The sequence below is a fragment of the Lampetra planeri genome, chromosome 7, assembly GCF_965212315.1.
Source record: "Lampetra planeri chromosome 7, kcLamPlan1.2.h2, whole genome shotgun sequence".
Classification (NCBI taxonomy): Eukaryota; Metazoa; Chordata; class Hyperoartia; order Petromyzontiformes; family Petromyzontidae; genus Lampetra; species Lampetra planeri.
This window is the reverse complement of record NC_136113.1, coordinates 8852224-8872015: the sequence shown is the minus strand read 5'-3', so window position 1 is coordinate 8872015 and position 19792 is coordinate 8852224. Positions and strand designations below refer to the sequence as shown.

The window sequence follows — 19792 nt, the reverse complement described above, 5'->3', positions numbered from 1 at the left end:
TCTTTTCCACTTTCTATCTCGCGCCCTGAACTTTGCTCTGCAAGTCTCTGCACGATGACGAAGAGGCCAATTTCCCGAAACGTCGTCAATTTTACATGTATATATATATATTCTAGGGCAGTGCTATTGACCTGTGAGAGTTTTTTGTGTGTTCGCAATTGGTTGTTGGGTCAGTTTTCGAAAGTACAATGTGTGTCGGGCACTATCCTCCACGCTCTGCACATTCGACTGACGGTGGCGAAATGACCCAAAATGTCATTACGAATCACAATTTTTGGCTCGTGCATGTCCACACGTGTTTTGCGTTTTTTGTTGTTGTTGTCATTTGTGCTTATTCATCCACTTACAACGGCAGTATCACGACACAATTCTGGCCATAGCAATCGAGTCTGTACACGAAGTGAAAAATGCGATGGGTTCTACGGAAGTTCGCCAGCGGACAGGAGGGCATCACGGAAGTGATGCAGTCTGTGCCAAGGATGAGGCCGTTTACAGGTGAATAGGGTGATCTGGCACCTGTACGTTGATTGCTTAGATTATAATGACAAAAATAACAACTCGCTTGTCGCTACTGACGCATCATCCATTGATATTTGAACCTTGTGACGGGACCCCGGGGTCCCATAAGCCCCCGGCTCTCGTACAAACTGCGTTGCGACGTCATTGTATGTCTGTTGAAGGCGAACGACACGGCGATCTATTCCTCTCGATCGAGTGCTACACGATGCGCTAATCAAAGTTTCAAGATTTTGTTTATGACTACGGAAATTTTGGCAACGACGGCTGCTTGGTGAAGAACGAGAGGATTGATTTCTGGTGGGTCGCGGCGTTTATGAGCGTCGTGGGACGGAATCTCCAAAAATAAATACATTCAGTACGATTTTGACTTCCGTTAATTCGGGAACCCGGGGTCCCGCCATGAGGTTCATTTAAAACTCTCCGTTCCGTTCATCTATTCGTTCACAACCTCGCATTGATCAGCGTGGTGAAGTATGGTCAAACAGCACCTTGCCCCCTCGCCCATCCGCCGTAGAACGGCACGCATTTGGGAGGCCTTCATCCAGCAGTGGATTGACAAAGGGACCGTACATACTCTATATAGACTAAGACGCTCTGTACGTGTCAGTTGGCTGGCCACTCAAAATGCCATACATTTGGTAATTTGGGAAAAAAAGGCCTCGATTCGGTTTAGAGTAAGGCAGAGTGGATCAAGTGTTAGTTGTGTCAAATACAAACGTGGGTAGCGTCCCCATAGTATAACACGCCCTGTAAAACGATGAGGGAACGCATCAGACGGAGCGGGTGGCTGGGGTAGTACTTCATACGGTGGCCACACTCGCATCTCCTGTTGTCTAGCAATCGCATTTGGCCTGTCAGATAGTGAGACTCCGCAAGCCAGATAGTGACTTCAAGCAAAGAATCAGTTCTTTGCGAGTGACATTCAAGCAATGTCGCATTGAGTTTACAGATAGACTGTTCGATAGTCGTACATCGAGTTCGTGGCTTTGTATAGTCGCGAAATGTGATCTGTGTGTAGGTAGTGCTGTGTGTGTAGGTAGTGCTGTGTGCGTAGGTAGTGCTGTGTGTGTAGGTAGTGCTGTGTGTGTAGGTAGTGCTGTGTGTGTAGGTAGTGCTGTGTGTGTAGGTAGTGCTGTGTGTGTAGGTAGTGCTGTGTGTGTAGGTAGTGCTGTGTGTGTAGGTAGTGCTGTGTGTGTAGGTAGTGTTGTGTGTGTAGGTAGCGCTGTGTGTAGGTAGTACTGTGTGTGTAGGTAGTGCTGAGTGTGTAGGTAGTGCTGTGTGTGTAGGTTGTGCTGTGTGTGTAGGTAGTGCTGTGTGTGTAGGTAGTGCTGTGTGTGTAGGTAGTGCTGTGTGTGTAGGTAGTGCTGTGTGTAGGTAGTACTGTGTGTGTAGGTAGTGCTGTGTGTGTAGGTAGTGCTGTGTGTGTAGGTAGTGCTGTGTGTGTAGGTAATGCTGTGTGTGTGTAGGTAGTGCTGTGTGTGTGTAGGTAGTGCTGTGTGTGTAGGTAGTGCTGTGTGTGTAGGTAGTGCTGTGTGTTTGTAGTGCTGTGTGTGTAGGTAGTGCTGTGTGTGTAGGTAGTGCTGTGTGTAGGTAGTGCTGTGTGTGTAGGTAGTGCTGTGTGTGTGTAGGTAGTGCTGTGTTTGTAGGTAGTGCTGTGTGTGTAGGTAGTGCTGTGTGTTTGTAGGTGGTGCTGTGTGTGTAGGTAGTGCTGTGTGTGTAGGTAGTGCTGTGTGTGTAAGTAGTGCTGTGTGTAGGTAGTGCTGTGTGTGTAGGTAGTGCTGTGTGTAGGTAGTGCTGTGTGTGTAGGTAGTGCTGTGTGTGTAGGTAGTGCTGTGTGTAGGTAGTGCTGTGTGTGTAGGTAGTGCTGTGTGTAGGTAGTGCTGTGTGTGTAGGTAGTGCTGTGTGTGTAGGTAGTGCTGTGTGTAGGTAGTGCTGTGTGTGTAGGTAGTGCAGTGTGTGTAGGTGCGTGCTGTGTGTGTAGGTAGTGCTGTGTGTGTAGGTAGTGCTGTGTGTGTAGGTAGTGCTGTGTGTGTAGGTAGTGCTGTGTGTGTAGGTAGTGCTGTGTGTGTAGGTAGTGCTGTGTGTAGGTAGTGCTGTGTGTGTAGGTAGTGCTGTGTGTGTAGGTAGTGCTGTGTGTAGGTAGTGCTGTGTGTGTAGGTAGTGCAGTGTGTGTAGGTGCGTGCTGTGTGTGTAGGTAGTGCTCTGTGTGTAGGTAGTGCTGTGTGTGTAGGTAGTGCTGTGTGCGTAGGTAGTGCTGTGTGTGTAGGTAGTGCTGTGTGTGTAGGTAGTGCTGTGTGTGTAGGTAGTGCTGTGTGTGTAGGTAGTGCTGTGTGCGTAGGTAGTGCTGTGTGTGTAGGTAGTGCAGTGTGTGTAGGTGCGTGCTGTGTGTGTAGGTAGTGCTGTGTGTAGGTAGTACGTACTGTGTGTGTGGGTAGTGCTGTGTGTGTAGGTAGTGCTGTGTGTGTAGGTAGTGCTGTGTGTAGGTAGTGCTGTGTGTGTGGGTAGTGCTGTGTGTGTAGGTAGTGCTGTGTGTGTAGGTAGTGCTGTGTGTGTAGGTAGTGCTGTGTGTGTAGGTAGTGCTGTGTGTGTAGGTAGTGCTGTGTGTGTAGGTAGTGCTGTGTGTAGGTAGTGCTGTGTGTGTGGGTAGTGCTGTGTGTGTAGGTAGTGCTGTGTGTGTAGGTAGTGCTGTGTGTAGGTAGTACGTACTGTGTGTGTGGGTAGTGCTGTGTGTGTAGGTAGTGCTGTGTGTGTAGGTAGTGCTGTGTGTAGGTAGTACTGTGTGTGTAGGTAGTGCTGTGTGTGTAGGTAGTGCTGTGTGTGTAGGTAGTGCTGTGTGTGTACGTAGTGCTGTGTGTGTAGGTAGTGCTGTGTGTAGGTAGTGCTGTGTGTGTAGTGCGTGCTGTGTGTGTAGGTAGTGCTGTGTGTGTAGGTAGTGCTGTGTGTGTAGGTAGTGCTGTGTGTGGGTAGTGCTGTGTGTGTAGTGCGTGCTGTGTGTGTAGGTAGTGCTGTGTGTGTAGGTAGTGCTGTGTGTGGGTAGTGCTGTGTGTGTAGGTAGTGCTGTGTGTAGGTAGTGCTGTGTGTAGGTAGTGCTGTGTGTGTAGGTAGTGCTGTGTGTGTAGGTAGTGCTGTGTGTGTAGGTAGTGCTGTGTGTGTAGGTAGTGCTGTGTGTGGGTAGTGCTGTGTGTGTAGTGCGTGCTGTGTGTGTAGGTAGTGCTGTGTGTGTAGGTAGTGCTGTGTGTGGGTAGTGCTGTGTGTGTAGGTAGTGCTGTGTGTAGGTAGTGCTGTGTGTAGGTAGTACTGTGTGTGTAGGTAGTGCTGTGTGTAGGTAGTGCTGTGTGTAGGTAGTGCTGTGTGTGTAGGTAGTGCTTTGTGCGTAGGTAGTGCTGTGTGGGTAGGTAGTGCTGTGTGTAGGTAGTGCTGTGTGTGTAGGTAGTACTGTGTGTGTAGGTAGTGCTTTGTGCGTAGGTAGTGCTGTGTGTGTAGGTAGTGCTGTGTGTGTAGGTAGTGCTGTGTGTGTAGGTAGTGCTGTGTGTGTAGGTAGTGCTGTGTGTGTAGGTAGTGCTGTGTGTGTAGGTAGTGCTGTGTGTGTAGGTAGTGCTGTGTGTGTAGGTAGTGCTGTGTGTGTAGGTAGTGCTGTGTGTAGGTAGTGCTGTGTGTGTAGGTAGTGCTGTGTGTAGGTATAGGTGCGACGTATGTGTGTACACACGCTGGGCTACTTGAACGGTGGCGCTCCCCTGCAGTGCGAGCGGGCTAGCGTGCTTTACGCGCCGCATCCAGACGCCCTGGCTGCCTCGTTCATTGCGTGAGCCATGATTATCATGATTATTATGGTTGCTACGGCTCCTCTATTTAAACCGTATGGGCGGTAAACAGCGTCAATGGGTGTGGGGGGTCCTTTTCTCTCTCTCTCTCTCTTACATCGTGCAACTGCGGAGAATAAATTGTCCCGGAATGAACAAAAGTTGTGAAACGTTTGCGCCCGAGTGAGTGAACGCGTTACGACCACGCTTCGTGTGCCGTTGAGCCTGGCGTGGTTTGCGGCACGCGCGAGTGGCGAGCGAGTGGTTATTATTTTTTCGCGATTTAAAATCTGTAGAAATTAACAACAACATCAACAACAACGAATGCGGACGCCGTTGTGCGTGTTTGTTTACGTGGTTAGGATCGTGATGATACTCGCTTTTATTTACCGCACCATTATAATTACGGGATTCATCCTACGCTCGGAATGTAATTTATTTTTTGGTTTATTTTACGTTGGGAATTAGTGGTCTTTCTATCTCTTCCTTATGCGAGGGCGTATCTATGCCAGCGATATTTAGTGAAGTGCCATTCTATTCTGTATGCTTGCGTATGATGTCAGCGATATGTTGAGGAGCTTTAATGCCAATGTCGAGGTGTACGAGACAGGAGAGGGCTTCAGGAGAGAGTCGGTGTTGATTCGCGATTCCTACTCCTCCTCCGTCGATGGAGCTACATTGGTTTAGCAAATGGTCCATAAAAGTGCGATTATCGAAACGAATGGGGATATAATAATTAAAGACACACTTTTTTCGTATCAGTATGGATTTTATTATAAAAAAAGACTTTAAAGTAATCTGTGTCTACACATTTGAACAAAAGCGCCTCTTTTTTCACTATAATCCACACATAAGCATTATTTTACATTGACGGCTGCACGATTTTTTTTTATCATTATTTTGTCGCAACAGCAAATAAATATCCATGATGACCACAGCACATGTGCTTTTAAAACACACGCTTAAGGTTCAGCTGTTTGTTTTTTTACTTCCAAAAGCGTTGAACATTTCCAAAATATGAATGCCACCACTGTAACAGTGCTACTTATGAAGTCTAAGGATACGTGCCATGTTATGCTCAAGTGCCTGCTAAAAGTTGGTTTAAGCCACGAGTTTATACCCTGAAGCGGTACGCTCTCAACTAAACAGCTGAATAATGTAAAAGTGTAAAATCCCGGGCTTACTCCAAGGGTCTTGTCAGTAATGCGTTAAAGACGACTGTGCAGCCTCTATAGGGGACACATGAATAACCTATAGAGAGACACGTCTGACTTATTTAATAAATGCGAGCCGATGAAAGTGTCGTACCTTTAATCCGATTTCCTACAGTAGCTCTTATTCCACGTTGGGGCTGCTTGTAAATAAACCGTAGCCCGTGCCGCAAGCGTCACGTGCCCACGGCCCCTTTTTGCAAATCGGCCCGAGCCGGCCCGGCCTGATGACGATCATGAACGATCGAGCGCGCGCACGCACAGACACACACACACACGCAAAGCAGCACGCTACACCGTAGCGCGCCGGGACACCTATCCGATGTTGACGAGGCTAGACGAGATGGAGTGCATCATGGAGTCCTGTAGGGCGTGCTGCTGCTGCTGGTGCTGCTGCTGGTGGAGTTGCTGCTGCTGCTGTTGCTGCAAGCCGGTCCCCGCGCCTCCTGACGGGGCCGGCACGCCCGGGTTGGGTGGCAAACCGGCGTAGCTGAGAGCTCCTCCGCCGTGCTGAGACATGTGGCTTTGGTGCTGGTGCTGAGCCAGAGCCTGGTGCTGCTGGTGGTGCTGGTGGCTCAGCGACTGGTGGTGCTGGTGATGGGGGTGGTGGTGATGTGGCGTCTGGAGTAGAAGAGGAGGGCTCACGCCGCCGTGGTCGGGCGTGTGATCGGGCGACTTCTCGTCGTCCGAGCTGCTCAGGAGGCTGCGGGCTCCGTTAAGCGGCGACAGGAGCTGCGTCGGGGCCGTTCCGGACGAGTTGCTGTTTGTGTTTTCGCTGTTCTCCCTGGAGGGGAGGGGAGCGTGCGAGAGATCGGCGCGTTAATGGTTTCCGTTTGAAAATGAATGTGCCCATTTATTGGACTCTCTCCGCGGTAGGCAAGCTGTGACGACCCCGCTGATACAAAGAAATACATAAATATATACCGCTCACGATATTTAGACAGGCATGCTTCGAGTGACTTGGAGAGTCGTTCGGGTGATTAATTGCGCAGAGAGTGTGGAGAGAAAATATTATCGTTTAAACCGGCGCTTAATAACGACAGTGACCTCAAAATTCGTAGCGCAGAGAGGACATTGAGATCGTATTTTTTTTTTAAAACGTATATAGTTCTTCATTATCCGTGACAAACGTTATTAGTACGTTTCTTACCATTCTGTTTTTTTTGTTTAAGCAGAGTTTAATACACCCAGAAGACCTGGGTAAGATGAATTTAAATAAACACTCTGCATGTGTTAAGTATCGGTCAAAGTATTCATGTATTTTGTTCGAGAAAGCCCCGAGTTCGTTGTGAACGAATGTTTCTACCATTTGATATTCACGTCGTGTGTCAGGCTCCTGTATGAAATCACAATTGTCAGTTACGTAATAATCACAGCATTTAAACCATGTAACGTACTTCTAGAGCGTGTTGTGTTTAATTTACTAAGCTCGAAACGCTTTGGAGCATTGCGCCGCGGTTAGGTTAACGCACGCACATTATTATTCTTTTTTTTAATACGTCTTTAGCAACTTATTATATTTAGAAGTGTGCAATTTGTTCGTTACCTCGTGTGTTGCTATTCTAACTTAGAATCGTTATCCAAAAAATTACGCATGGACAAAGGTGCGTTCTTCTTGCTGGGAAATATGGTCCAGCACTAAATTTATTTCCGTGGAACATGCACACCAACGGATACGAAGACGGCATTCTAACGCAAACCTGCTAATCAGATCGTGTACATATACGCGTAAATAATAACCCCACAGCACTAAACCAAACTCACGGAATACTTCAAATGAAGCATTCAAAAACAAAATCCACGAACTAGAACCGTAACAACAACAAACAACAACCACGCATTGAAGACACTTTGCGCGTGAAGCCCCCCAAAATGTCCCGAGCGTCAATGCGTGGCCAGCGTTTGTCAACGTTTCGCAGCGACCTGCCTGCCAGCACGCAGCAGCCGTATCTGACAACCGCGCGATCAGGGAGGGAGGTGGGGTGGGAAACAGCGAACGAGCCGAGATCTCCGCGTGTGCCCCGACCGAGTGCGAGCCTCCATCACCTCTCTTTGGCCTCCGCGGCGCGGTCGCGCTGTCGACGGTTCTTGAACCAGTTGCTGACCTGCGTGGTGGTCAACCCCGTGGCCTCGGCCAACTCGCGCTTCTCGCGCGGGGACGGGTACGGGTTGTGCGCGTACCACTCGCGCAGCACGCCCCGCGACTTCTCCTTGAAGCAGTAGCTCGTCTCCTCGCCGTCCCAGATGGTCCTCGGCAGCGGGAACTTGCGCCGCACCCGGTACTTGCCCACGGCGCCCAGGGGTCTCCCGCGCAGTTTCTCCGCCTCCATGTAGTGTGCCTTGAGCCACAGCTGCTGCAGCTTGGGGTGGTTGTGCGGCGAGAACTGGTGGCTCTCCAGGATCTTGTAGAGTTCGCGGAAGTTGCCCCGGTGGAAGGCCACCACGGCCTTCGCCTTGAGCACGCTCTCGTTCTTGTGCAGGTGCTCGCACGCGGGCAGCGACCACAGGAAGCGGCCCAGGCGTTCGATGTTGCCTCCCTGCTGCAGCACCTCGCACACGCACGCCACCTGCTCCTGCGTGAAGCCGAACGAGGGCAGCATGGACATCGTCCACGGGGGTTCCCTTCTCGGGCTCAGAAAGTTAAAAAAAAAACTTAGAGGAGGTCGGGCGACGGAACTTCCCGACGTTGAATCTTGCGGGCGAGCGAACGACGAACGAACGAGCGCGAACGCGACGCGATCGCTCCTCTTTCGGTCGACTTTCTGGGGCGTCCCTGCCGCGACTTGCGTGCGACTGCGTTGCGAGTTGCGCGCGCGCGCGTGCGCTCCCTCTCTGGCACAGCCACAAGAGCCACGGGCGGGTTGATGGGACGGCGCTGGGACGGGCTGGGGTTAGTAGCCAGTGCCCGGGCAAAGGGGATTGGTCGGAGCGCGATCACAGACGCGGCGCAGGCCCGGGTAACTGGTTCGTCTCCCCGCGGAGCCTCCCCGAAACCCGACACCCGCCCAGCTGTCGCTACGTCCCCCCCCGCCCGCCCGCCCGCCCGCGGCGCCACCGCCGACACATCAGCCCTGGGCCCAGGGAAAATATTATTATTACTACCCATAAAACGGAACAGATACAGTGTGTGTATAAAAAAAAAGTTGTAAATAATGGGTGGAGGTGGAGAGGGGTGGGCCGAGAAGGACGCGGTGGGGTGGAGGAAGTTCCATGGAGATTCTTGCCGTGTCGAACACGAGCACGTTCAGTTTTTTGCGCATAAAAAAAAAAATTTCGGATAATTTCTTTCCGTAACGGCGTTAGCACGTTTCGACTCCATTTGTGCCATGTGTCGCATCTTCTTCACGAGTTGCCCCCCCCCCACCACACCCACAAACTCCCTCCCCGTAGTTTTGTTTAGCGTTCGGGAATTGTTAGACTCCTTCGTTTGGATGGTACCTGGGGGGCGCGTGTTAGCCATTGGCGGATTCGTTGCGCTCGTATCGGTAAGGCACACAAAGGTGTCACGCTCTTGCTGTATTGAGGATTGAGGACGGGCCGAGGAGCGATTGTGGGAAACCCCAAGCTAAGGACCACATCGTAGACCAGTGGTTTTCAAACATTATTTTTTAGCTTACTGTGCCCCCCATGTTGAATTGTGTTTCAACCGAGCACCCCCTTGTCTGGCCAACGTGGTTCTGAGAAATGAATGCATGAACAATGAACATCAATATTGTGAGGTAGCCTAACTAGCGAGTGACTGCAAGCGAATAAAAGCAAATCGAACGAACGCTCTGCGTGCGTGAGGTTATGTGTTCTCGCTCGCTGGTTACTCTTGGATACCACACTGTTTACCGTCAATGAGTTTAGAAACGTATTTAATATCGTCCAAGGTTACCATTTGCATTTCGATGTTATCGAAGTTATCGTATATTGGCAGATTCATACGTAATTACGCGTGATATAATTTCACACGTTTATACATCATCCTCACCTACCCCCTAGGACATTGATTCGTACCCACACAGAGGTCCGCATATCCCCGTTTGAGAACCACGCGCTCCTTCAACGGAGGAGGAATAGCAACACCCCACGAACTCTCTCTCTCTCTCTCCCCCAAAGCCCTTTCGTCATGAACACATTGCTGCCGTGGCCTCTAATAGACGATATCTCAACACAGGATTCCGAGGCTAAAGCAAGGCCAAGGTTCGAATTGACGTCAGTCTCCCGTGTTCGCCGTGGCGAGCAGTGACTTCTGATCACTCCAAACTCCGCGTGAGATCTTCAAGTTCAGGTGCTCGCACGCCGCCACTCTTTCAAAGGGTAGCGCACATACGCCGTGGAGTCGAGTGTGTTTACGTGATTACTCGTAATGTCACGTGTTAGACACTTGGGTGCAGGCAGCTGTCTGGACAGTCACGATTCGAATTTCATAATCGTCAGTCATCAGCCATTATGAAAAGCTTCCGCTGGTTCAAGGCCTCCCCAAAGCCACCCAGGACATCTCACAAATGTGAATGCAGTCTTGTACTGTATTTGAACACATGTACAAGGCTAAACGGCTCGATGTATGTAACAGTAAGTGTTGTAAACTATAGACTTGTTTGGAAACAAATAATAATTGTTCGTTCTCCCATTGAAACCGTTACGTCATTGCTGACGCCAGTATTCTCCGAATTATGAGAGCCACCTTTTTCGGGACGTAATTGTCGTGTATTCCGATGCGCGAAACACGAAAAATCCATTCTCTCGGGGAGTGTCCAGGATAGGAATGCGCAAATTTCATCGCTCCATTGCTCGCACGTGAGATGAATTAAGCCAGCAACACCATCACGCGTGTAATTTATTGTCGTGTTCATCACTGGCGCTTCATTAACGTCGCACAAACATTCGTTGCGACTTAAATATGTGTCTTCCGCGAAGAAACACGCACGGGTGAAGAACTTTCGGCCGTGGGGGAAGGGGGGGAAGAAACTGAATTTTCTCGAGTGAACTCAATAAATTAATAATACACCTCCGTCCCCTAACTGCAGCGCACAAGTGGCAATGGCAGGACGTCAGGCCACAGGCTTTCAAGACCGATCATATGCAGCAGCATCTGGTCCCCACCAGTCGACATCTTTTGAGTGTCACCAGCAGCGTCCGGCTTGTTAAAACGAGTACAAATGAGTGTTTTTGAGACTCTAAGTGCGGGATTGTCTTTTTGAACTCGAGGTGAGGAGGGATGTGGAAGGGGGGGGGGTTGGGGGGTGACGCGGTGGGGGGAGGAGGCTGTGAGGGTTGGACACGCTTCTCTTTGTCTTCCGCGAAGACGCTACCGGTAACTTTTACGCATTCGCTCAAACATCCACTCGTTCATACTCGGTGGCCCCAGTGGCGCTCGCTGCGTGGTGGGTTACTCGAGTGGACACGCACGAGGCTACTCAACGCAGGGCGCGCTCGTAAATAAATAAATAATATCTCATACACGTGCGCTGCGTGTCGCTCACGTGCAGGCAATTATGTGCATGGCACATGCACACGTGTGCGTGTGTGCGTGTGTGCGTGCGCATGACACATCCACGCGTGTATGATGGAGGTCATAGTTTAAAAACCAGGAGAAATGACCGTGCTTGCGAGCCGCTTGAAAACGAAAACATCTGCGCAATATTCCACATCCCTATGTGCGTGTGCCTATTTTTTGTTGCTGTTGTTGGAATTTTTGCCGAAGTTTAAGTTATGTTTCAGTTTTCCTGCACCATTGGCAACGCCGCGTTCATCATCGTTGGGTCGTGAATGGTCCCGAGTGAACACGCAACATCGCGCCAACGTTCGTATGTGGTTGAAACCTTGGGGTTAACGTTGGCCCAACGTTCCATGCTTACTGGCGCATTGCTTTATTCTTTTTTTTTTGGTTCGTAGTTTGCATGTTTAGTCACGCGTTAACGCGGAGAGGATCGATTCGTTTGCGTAGAGCCGTAAAAAATAAAAAAAAACCCCACGAGAATCCATCGCATTCTCAAGATTATCCGACTGCGGGCATCCGTAAATTTGCTCCGCGTAGCGCATCGACTCGGTTGAATTCCCAGTCCCTTCGTGAGCCCACTGCTTGATGAACGCCTCCTCGCGCCGTGTCGATCACACGAGGGGAGGTATGTCTGGCGAATGCAGGTTGGGGGCTGGTGGCCAGGACCGGTTTCAGACATCACTCGCCACTGATGTTCGCAGAGGCTGCGATTTCATTTTTTTTGAATGAGTTCGTCCGTGGTCACAGCGCCGCACTACGCCATTGCTCCACCCAACTCGCTGAAAAAACCCCGCGACGTTTCACCACTCAAATACTGGTAGTTCAATCATGAATCGATGCTACCGACGATTGACGACTCCACGATATGCGTGCGTGCGTATGTTGTGCAAGCGCAACCTTGTTGGCCATCCGCTGTGGGATGGGAGCCTGTACGGCGACTTCGGAGTCGTTGATGGGACACCTCTAATTTCCTGCCATCGACTCTTTTCCCCAACGTATTTATCATTATTATTCTCATCATCATCATCGACATTACACCTTGGATAGTGCTGTTTGGTGCTGGCCCCTTGGCGTCAGCGATCTTTGGGCCTGCGCTCGGCCACTGTGAATGGGCAACAGCGATTGATTTGCGCGAACGGGAGGAAATCAAGAACAATTTAAATACCGGTTGTTTAAATCATCCATAAACACGGCCGTTCACACGGCCAATGTCGAGCACAGATGTGAGAGTGCGCAAAGAAGCGCGGAGAGATGCATGCTTGGAATTGCGCTGAGAGCCCGAGGGTTGAAGGACCAGATTCTAAAACGTACGCAGTTCACCGACACAACTCAAACTGTTAAGGCAAGTGAGCGCGTTTGGGCACGACGCGAAGGGGGTGATGATGGTCGTCGGTTGAGACTAATAACGGAGTGGCAGCCAAGGAGTGGAAACGCATCCACAAATACATCCGCGGGTTTCGTGCGCCGGGTGCTGGGCGGGTGATTCCATCGCAGCAGGATCGTGGAGGGTGGCGGCGATTTCGGGATACCTTTAATCCAGCAGTGGATTGACCATGGCTGCTGCTGCTGCTGATGGTGGTGGTGATGTTTGCCCACTTGCGTAGCAGCCACGGGCAGTGGCGAGCGAGCGAGTTGCACTCGTGCGTCAGTGAGTCCATCGCTATTGCAGGTCTGTTCCTGCGCCACGACGAGACGATGGGGGCGGCTATCGGGTTACGCCTAATGGCTTTCCCAGCTCGGCCCGAACCACCCCACTTCAAGCGGAGGAGGAGGAGGAGCGCCAGGGCCGCTCCTAAATCCTCTTGATTGTTCCAATATGTCCGAGCGAGAGGCGACGGTGAAATTATAGCGGATCCCCGAGACAAGCGCCGCCCCTGATGTCTTCACTAGACAAACACACGGGCGAGGGAGGAGCAGCACGTGGAGCAGCAGGAGGAAGAGGAGGGGGGCACTGTCGGACAATCGATGCCTCTCGCATTTCCTCATCGGAATTAATTGACCACAGCAGAGCTACTGCATGGGTTTTATTTAGTTAATATATATGTATACCGGCTTTGCTGTGACATCTATCCGATGTGTTTTCGGGTTGTACCGCTAGTGTGTTGCTCGGCACGACGTCCGACGTTTCGCTTCCACGTCCTTGGAGGTTCCGTTTGCCGAAGAAGCTCCCAGCACGTGGAGCATGAACGTCTGAGAGCAAATTGGCCAGCGCACCACCTCAACGAGGCTCAACGTCAGTCGGGAATTAGCGAAGCGGCCGTGGACCTCATGACTTGGCCTTAAACGAGCACCTGGCGCGGCGTACACACAGCACCAGTGGGGGAGACAAAGGCGGCTGGGCGTGGTGGCAGGTCACACCACCCCGCCTCGAGTACCGCGCCAGCCTTCATAGGGGTCCACTTACCGCATTTGCCCCAACAGCCTGCGGCGGTTACGTAGGGGTAAGGGAGTGGGTCTTTGCGTTCACGTGGTAACATCAACTAGTTGCACCCAAAAAAGAAAAAAAAATACTGCTGTACGTTACATTTCAAGTTTAACAGAAATGAAATAAAAACTCCCTACCCTCCCCCCAGACCCAAACATTTTGGATCACCGCACCGAGAGTGGCTGCTGGCGTGCTCGACACTGTCAACTGAGTCTTATTGGTGCGAATTCGCTGAAAAATTACCGGCAGCAATGGTTTATGTGTGCGTATATTTCCCCGTGTGCTTCTAATTAGATTGCATTCCAGTGACGTCCGAGAAACCTTACCCCTCACGTCCTCTGCTCAGTGCAGGGCAGTGCAGGCTGCTGTAACCACAATCCTCATAAAAAAAGAACCCTAACCGACGTGCCTAAGGATCCATTATCATGATCATCAGCCACGGTCAATCCGCTACTGGATGAAGGAAGACTAACCCCCAAGCAGCCGCCACATCTCACGATCCTGCAATATGAAGGTCCACCCAGGCACACTGTATACGAGCTGAGCCGATTGAATCGCTCCATCTCCTGCTCGACGAGGTCTCCTAGGACGCCTTCCATTCATTGGCTGCCATTCCGTAATACATTCTAGACCATTGGGCCATCATCCCTTCTAAAGACCCATGGGATAAAACAAAACAAGCAAAAAACTACTCACGCGAATGCTGTGCTCCATCTTGGGACACGTGGACTCCTCATGAACTGCGTGATTGGGGCATCTCTTTGGCTTCCACAGTGCACGTTGTACTTTCGACGAGCAGCAAGCAATCTGCCACTTTGCAGAGGCCTGGAGTGCGGGTGTCTGTGCTAAACCTGAACGTGCGGATGCCCTTTTGTTGACGGGCAACGCGTTTTAAAATGAGCACAATCGCGGCTTAATCTCTCCCTCGATATTCTATGGAGCGCTGCTATAGCGGCTGGCTTGGAGGAGGTCACTACCACGGGCGTTCAAGCTAAGCCTGTCCATAACTAATCCTAAATGATTGTATCCTATGTTCCTATAACCGTATCATCGAACACGTTTATATATATACACACACACGATAAGAACAAAATACGGCGAGATGGATGAGGCGTGCCAACACAAAATATTTCCGTTCTGAGCCGTTCCGGCTGAAATGTCGGGCAGAACTGTCCCACCAGAAGATGAAGTGCTCTCGAGCCCAGGAGTGCGTGTGCTGCCCCTATAGTTCGCGTGGCACACTGCGCGTTAAGTTCATTCACTTCGTTTTCTGCTGCGTAAAAAAGAAAATCCACAGAGTCAAAGTGGTTCCCTGCTCAAATCGGCATTGAGGTGGTAGTAATCCCCTGTTTAACAGCCCTCATCCAGTGGTGAAACATTCCACATTTCCATGGGGGGACAGCTGTTGACTTAAATTTTGACTTAAAACTTTCGTGACTGCAGGAATTCACATTCTTTGGTTCTTTCGGTCAAGTCACGTACAAAGAAAGAACTGTTGACTTCCCCACGAAGTTGTCCGAACTGTATCTACCGCGGAGGGATGATGGGCCGAGTCAACCTCCAAATCGGGTTTCGAATTCGCCACCACTGATTTCTAAGGGCCGTCGTTCTCTCTTCCCAACGGGTGATTGGATAGTGTCACAAGTGATGGCCTCATACACGAGAGCGAACAGTTAAAATAATGCAATTCGTGTGTTGAAATCGTTGGGAGACGTGGACAGGCGTTGAATAAAGTGTTATTCTCTCTTCTAGATTTGAAGCTTTCGTGACTGCAAGGATTCATACTATTAGGTCTTTCGGTAAAGTCACGTGACTTTACCGAAAGAACTAAGAGTATGTTCTTCTCTCTGTTATTGATGTTGTTTTAGTGGGCGCTATCTAATACATGGCTCACAACTGTATGGAGCTCGCGAAGGGCTGCGGCTGTGCGCAGACACCCGAGGAGGAGGAGGAGCGCATTGCGAACGAGTAGTTTTGGGTGGTCGCAGTTTTAATTAAATTACTTATTCATCCATTTGTATTTTTTGTATTTCTGCCTTTGGCCAGACTGTGGTATTATTTGGTGTTAGAACAGCCGCAATTAGGATGATTTATACTGCGTGGGGAGTGGGGGGGGAAGTTTGGTCGCGGTGTTTTGTTTGGGAACACGTCACCACAAGTGACCGCGTCCACGTGATTTTGATTGGGGTTTGTGGGAGCATGGCAAGGGCTTGCCCGTCAATCTAAATCTAGAGCAGCAAATGCAAACATTTCCGTGGACAATCCAGCCTACAACCTCTGGCGACAAAACGCATTCACTTCTCTGAAAATGGCAGTAATACAAAATTAATCATATGACCGTAAAATATAAATATATTTTTCACGCAACTGTAAGGTATTTCTACGGAGGGGGTGCGGGGACATTTAGATCTTAGGGTAGAGTCGTTTAATCAGGGTAGTTTACCTAACTTCATTTTTAAATTAAATATTACGAGTAAAATACGAATTAATGTCCGGAATAAAAAGCGTCAACAATTTCCGGATCAAGCTGCGTTTGCATCACAGCACCGCGGAACACCTGGAGGACCCATCTTCTTGGTTCTTTCGGTAAAGTCACATAGAATGGAAATAATAAAATAATACAAATAAAACATAATTAAACAATTCTCACGACGTATCGGCCACAACGCAAGCAGCCGTCCTCAGGTGAAGAACAGGTCTGTCTTCTCGATTTTATTTTGGTTTTTTAATTATTTTATTATTTCCATTCTACGTGACTTTACCGAAAGAACCAAGAAGATGAATCCCTGCAGTCACGAAAGCTTTAAATCGAAATCAGACTAAACTTGTTGTGTTGTGCAGTCGTCTGTGATGTACCTGTTCGCGTTCACCTCGCCGCTTCCGCAGTTTGGTGGAGTCGTTGACCATTCCAGCCCCGTCACGGCACGTGCCGAAGAATTGGGTACACGCTGCAGCTTGCTAATGTTTTTTCCAGACGTCCCGTAGAGTAGCGAGTTGCCATAATGGAGCCTTGTCGAGGCTACGCGACCGTGTTGGCGATGTCACCACTCTATAGTGGTCGAATGTGTCGCAGAGCCCTCATATGAAAATTGCAGGACCTGACTATATTTTATTACTAATTTTTGTGTTTAGTTTGTTGTACTTTCCCCACACCTCCATTTAGCATGGCTGGCTAGATAGAGTGCGAAAGAAGTTCAACATACGTGCCATTAATTCAGGAAATATCTACACCTTGTCCCATGTAGTGCTGATAATAATAATGCACTTATATATCCAGGAGAGCCGCACCGAGTCATCGGACTCTTCTTTCAGGAGGGTTCTGCATTAGATTATTTTAAGCTGCTGTCAGCGAATTAATGCTAAGTGTTTATACAAGGAGGAAACCGGAGCACCCGGAAGAAAACCCACGAGTGCGAGGGAGCAACACTCGATCCCCATATAGATGGAATCAGATGGCGATGAGTTCACGTGCTGTACCGCCTTCTTCCGGCGAGCCAGGGTGTGGCACCTCGACGCCCACAGGATGGGAGTTTCACAACATTCCCATGATCAACCAACCGTCGCCTCCACAGTGCAGGGTTCGAGGCGTTCTTGTTGTTGTTGTTGGGACACAGTTGAGAGAGCAGTCACCGTTGTCGTCGGGGCAGAGAGAAGCCAGGGCCGCTCCTTCGTCGGGTCTCACAAATACCATCCAGGATCAATTCTGCTTCGCTTCTGAGATCTGATGCGATCGGGTACATTCTATTGTCCCATTTTGGAATGCAATAATGGGTAGAACGCCATATGCATTCGATGGCTCTCCGATGGTGTCCTGCGAGCTGTCGGGGGGGTCCTGCGAGCTGTCGGGGCAGCCCTGATCTTTACAGCTTGAGTGCTGGGGTGGGGGGTAGGGTTGTGAGTGCAGGGAAGGCAGCAAAGAGACTGCTGGTGGTGCCGTATCATGTTTTTAAGAGTCCCCATGACGCACAGCACTTATTCGACATAAATGATTAATGTTAATGAAATGCAGTCTCATACACTTAATAACATTCTTACAGTGTCGGGGCAACATTTTAATGTTGTTAAAAGCGATAATGCAATGCGACGTACGAGTCTTTAAAATATATATTTATTTTAATACTGCACTCGTTCTGAAATAATTTTCCGCCGACGCGATGCGATACAAACGAAAAAGAAATACATTACCACTGACCGGTGACATCATGAGAACGTAACAGTCTGCGAGCATCGATACATATAAAAAATATATGAATGCATATTCTGATATTCATTTATGGTTTCAACTGTGAGTTGTCATCTACCTTTGTTTAATGTTAACATCGTCAGTCTGGTAAATCCCTGTTTATTTAAATACTGTAGATAATATTGATACGTTTCAAAGTGACGTGTCAATAAGGCAAGAATTACTCTTTGGTTCTTTCGGTAAAGTCACGTAGAAAGGGAAACTAATACATTTAATAATAGCACACGACGTTTCGATTGCAACACAAGCAACCATCATCAGGTACAAATGAAAGAGAAAACAAACATAGTAAACTTAGAAATATAATGCAATACAACACAGAGAGTCGGCTAACATAGCAGTCAACACCCTACCTGTTTGGTTACGTTCTTCCAAAGATTGCTAAGTTTGTTTTATTTAATTTATTATTTTCTCTTTCTACGTGACTTTACCGAAATAACCAAAGAGTAAGTCCTGCAGTCACGAAAGCTCCAAATCAAGTTTGAAGGCAAGAATATCCATTTATCAAGCACCGGTTCAACAACTATTTTTTTTACCAAGTAAGGCCCACTGAGCTATGTAGCTGTTTTCAGAGGTGACCTGGCCAACAAATGATAGCTCAACGAAGTGGCTTATCACGTGGAAATGTATAGCAGCCAAATACTCTAAACTCACGTTGTTTCTAAATGTGGGGGGAAAAACCGGAGGACCCGGAGAAAAATCCACGCGACCACGGGGAGAACATGCCAACTCCAAATATACAGAAGGCGTCAGTGTCGGAATAGAACCCACGACATCCTGCATACCGGGCGAGGGAGTTAACATCTTGCTGCCGCGGTGCCCTTCAAGATGTAACAAGATCGAAAAATAATGTGCAAACTCTTAGCATCGTACACTCGACGAATTGGCAATTCCACATTTAAAGTAATTTGCCACGTGCAATATAGTATATCTCAGGGATTAATTTCAGCCGGAGCTGTCCGGAGCTGAGTTTGATCAAATATCCCTCCCCCCCACCTCCCCCATCACTGTCGAGGGAAAGGGGGGGGAGAGTTGGAATGGGAGGACAGGGGGCGAGAAGGGGGCAGGGTAGAACATGTAACCCTGCTATGTTTTATTGCACCATCACAATGTTAATGCTCATACGGGGGTCTGTTACTTAAACCCTTTCTCATTCCGGTACATCTGCAAGTTGCAGGGTGGGTCCCATTCACTGATGAATCTCGGAACGTGCAAGCGGTCAGCATTCATTTTATTCTGAGAGGCTTAGCACTGTGGTTTTAAAGACATTGTACTCACCGCAGAAAAAAGTAGTAACACGGCTGCACTCTATGTGGCACCAAATTGTGCAACACGCCCTCCCGCATGGCCTTGTGGGAATCTCGGTACGCATTTTCGACCTCAAGACATACCGATAAAGTTATGTTATTTTTTTACAATGTTGTTCCAACGACGTACACGTACGGACGTCGTTGGAACGGAGTAGGAAGACGAAAGGAAAGGGTTAAGATTATTTTTGTGATACTTTTTGGTGAAAAAACACGAGTCACAGTTGGCTATCTCATGCACTCGATGTTTCTCAATGAGAGTTGGTACCAACATATTGCTCACGACAAGGCCCTCGGAGTGCCTCTTCCGCCAGGTTGCGTTGCGCTGCTTTGAGAGCTACTGTCGTGCATTTGTGTCAAACGTTCGCGTGGTCTACACGCGCGCCGTGCAATTTGCATCGAGCGCACACGATTTTAGATGTTTTGAGACGAGGGAAAAGGTTCGGAAAATCCATTTCGCTACGACAGCGACGGATTGAATTTGTTTAAAATGACGGCAAGAGCATTCATCTCAAAAAGTGGTGCGATTCTGCAGAATGTCCTCAACCATTGTTTTCCAAACCTGTGGTTCAACAGACCAGTGGGAAGAGGTTCGCAGAATCATAGTAATCATGGTTTCAGCTTGTAACGTGCTCCGCAGTGTTCGCTCACTCACAACGAGAAAGAAAGAGAGTGACGAAGAACCGCAGACAAGCGGAAAGGGCAGCCAGGTGGTGAGCCAGTGCCAGCAATTGCCCAAGTTCAGCGGTCCCCTATATATTAAGATGTATTTCAACCAATTAATGAATGTTTACATGTGGGA

At 49.2% G+C, this 19792-nt stretch overlaps 1 protein-coding gene across 1 annotated transcript; it reads right to left on the bottom strand.

The window, feature by feature from the left end:
• Positions 1 to 5067: 5067 nt before the first annotated feature.
• Positions 5068 to 8404, bottom strand: LOC144719904 (homeobox protein six1-like). The gene is made up of 2 exons (XM_078596223.1): positions 7577 to 8404; positions 5068 to 6314 (listed from the first exon to the last, which is right to left on the bottom strand). Exons 1-2 carry the CDS (start codon positions 8134 to 8136, stop codon positions 5846 to 5848), a joined length of 1029 nt encoding a protein of 342 aa, XP_078452349.1. The 5' UTR covers positions 8137 to 8404; the 3' UTR covers positions 5068 to 5845.
• Positions 8405 to 19792: the final 11388 nt, after the last annotated feature.

What these genes read in the sequence shown, in the direction of transcription:
- LOC144719904 (XM_078596223.1), bottom strand. Translation starts at nt 8,136, where the DNA reads ATGTCCATGCTGCCCTCGTTCGGCTTCACGCAGGAGCAGGTGGCGTGC. An exon ending in GCCGCGGAGGCCAAAGAGAG is followed by an intron (nt 6,315 to 7,576) that starts GTGATGGAGGCT and finishes CCTCCCCTCCAG; the next exon opens with GGAGAACAGCGAAAACACAA.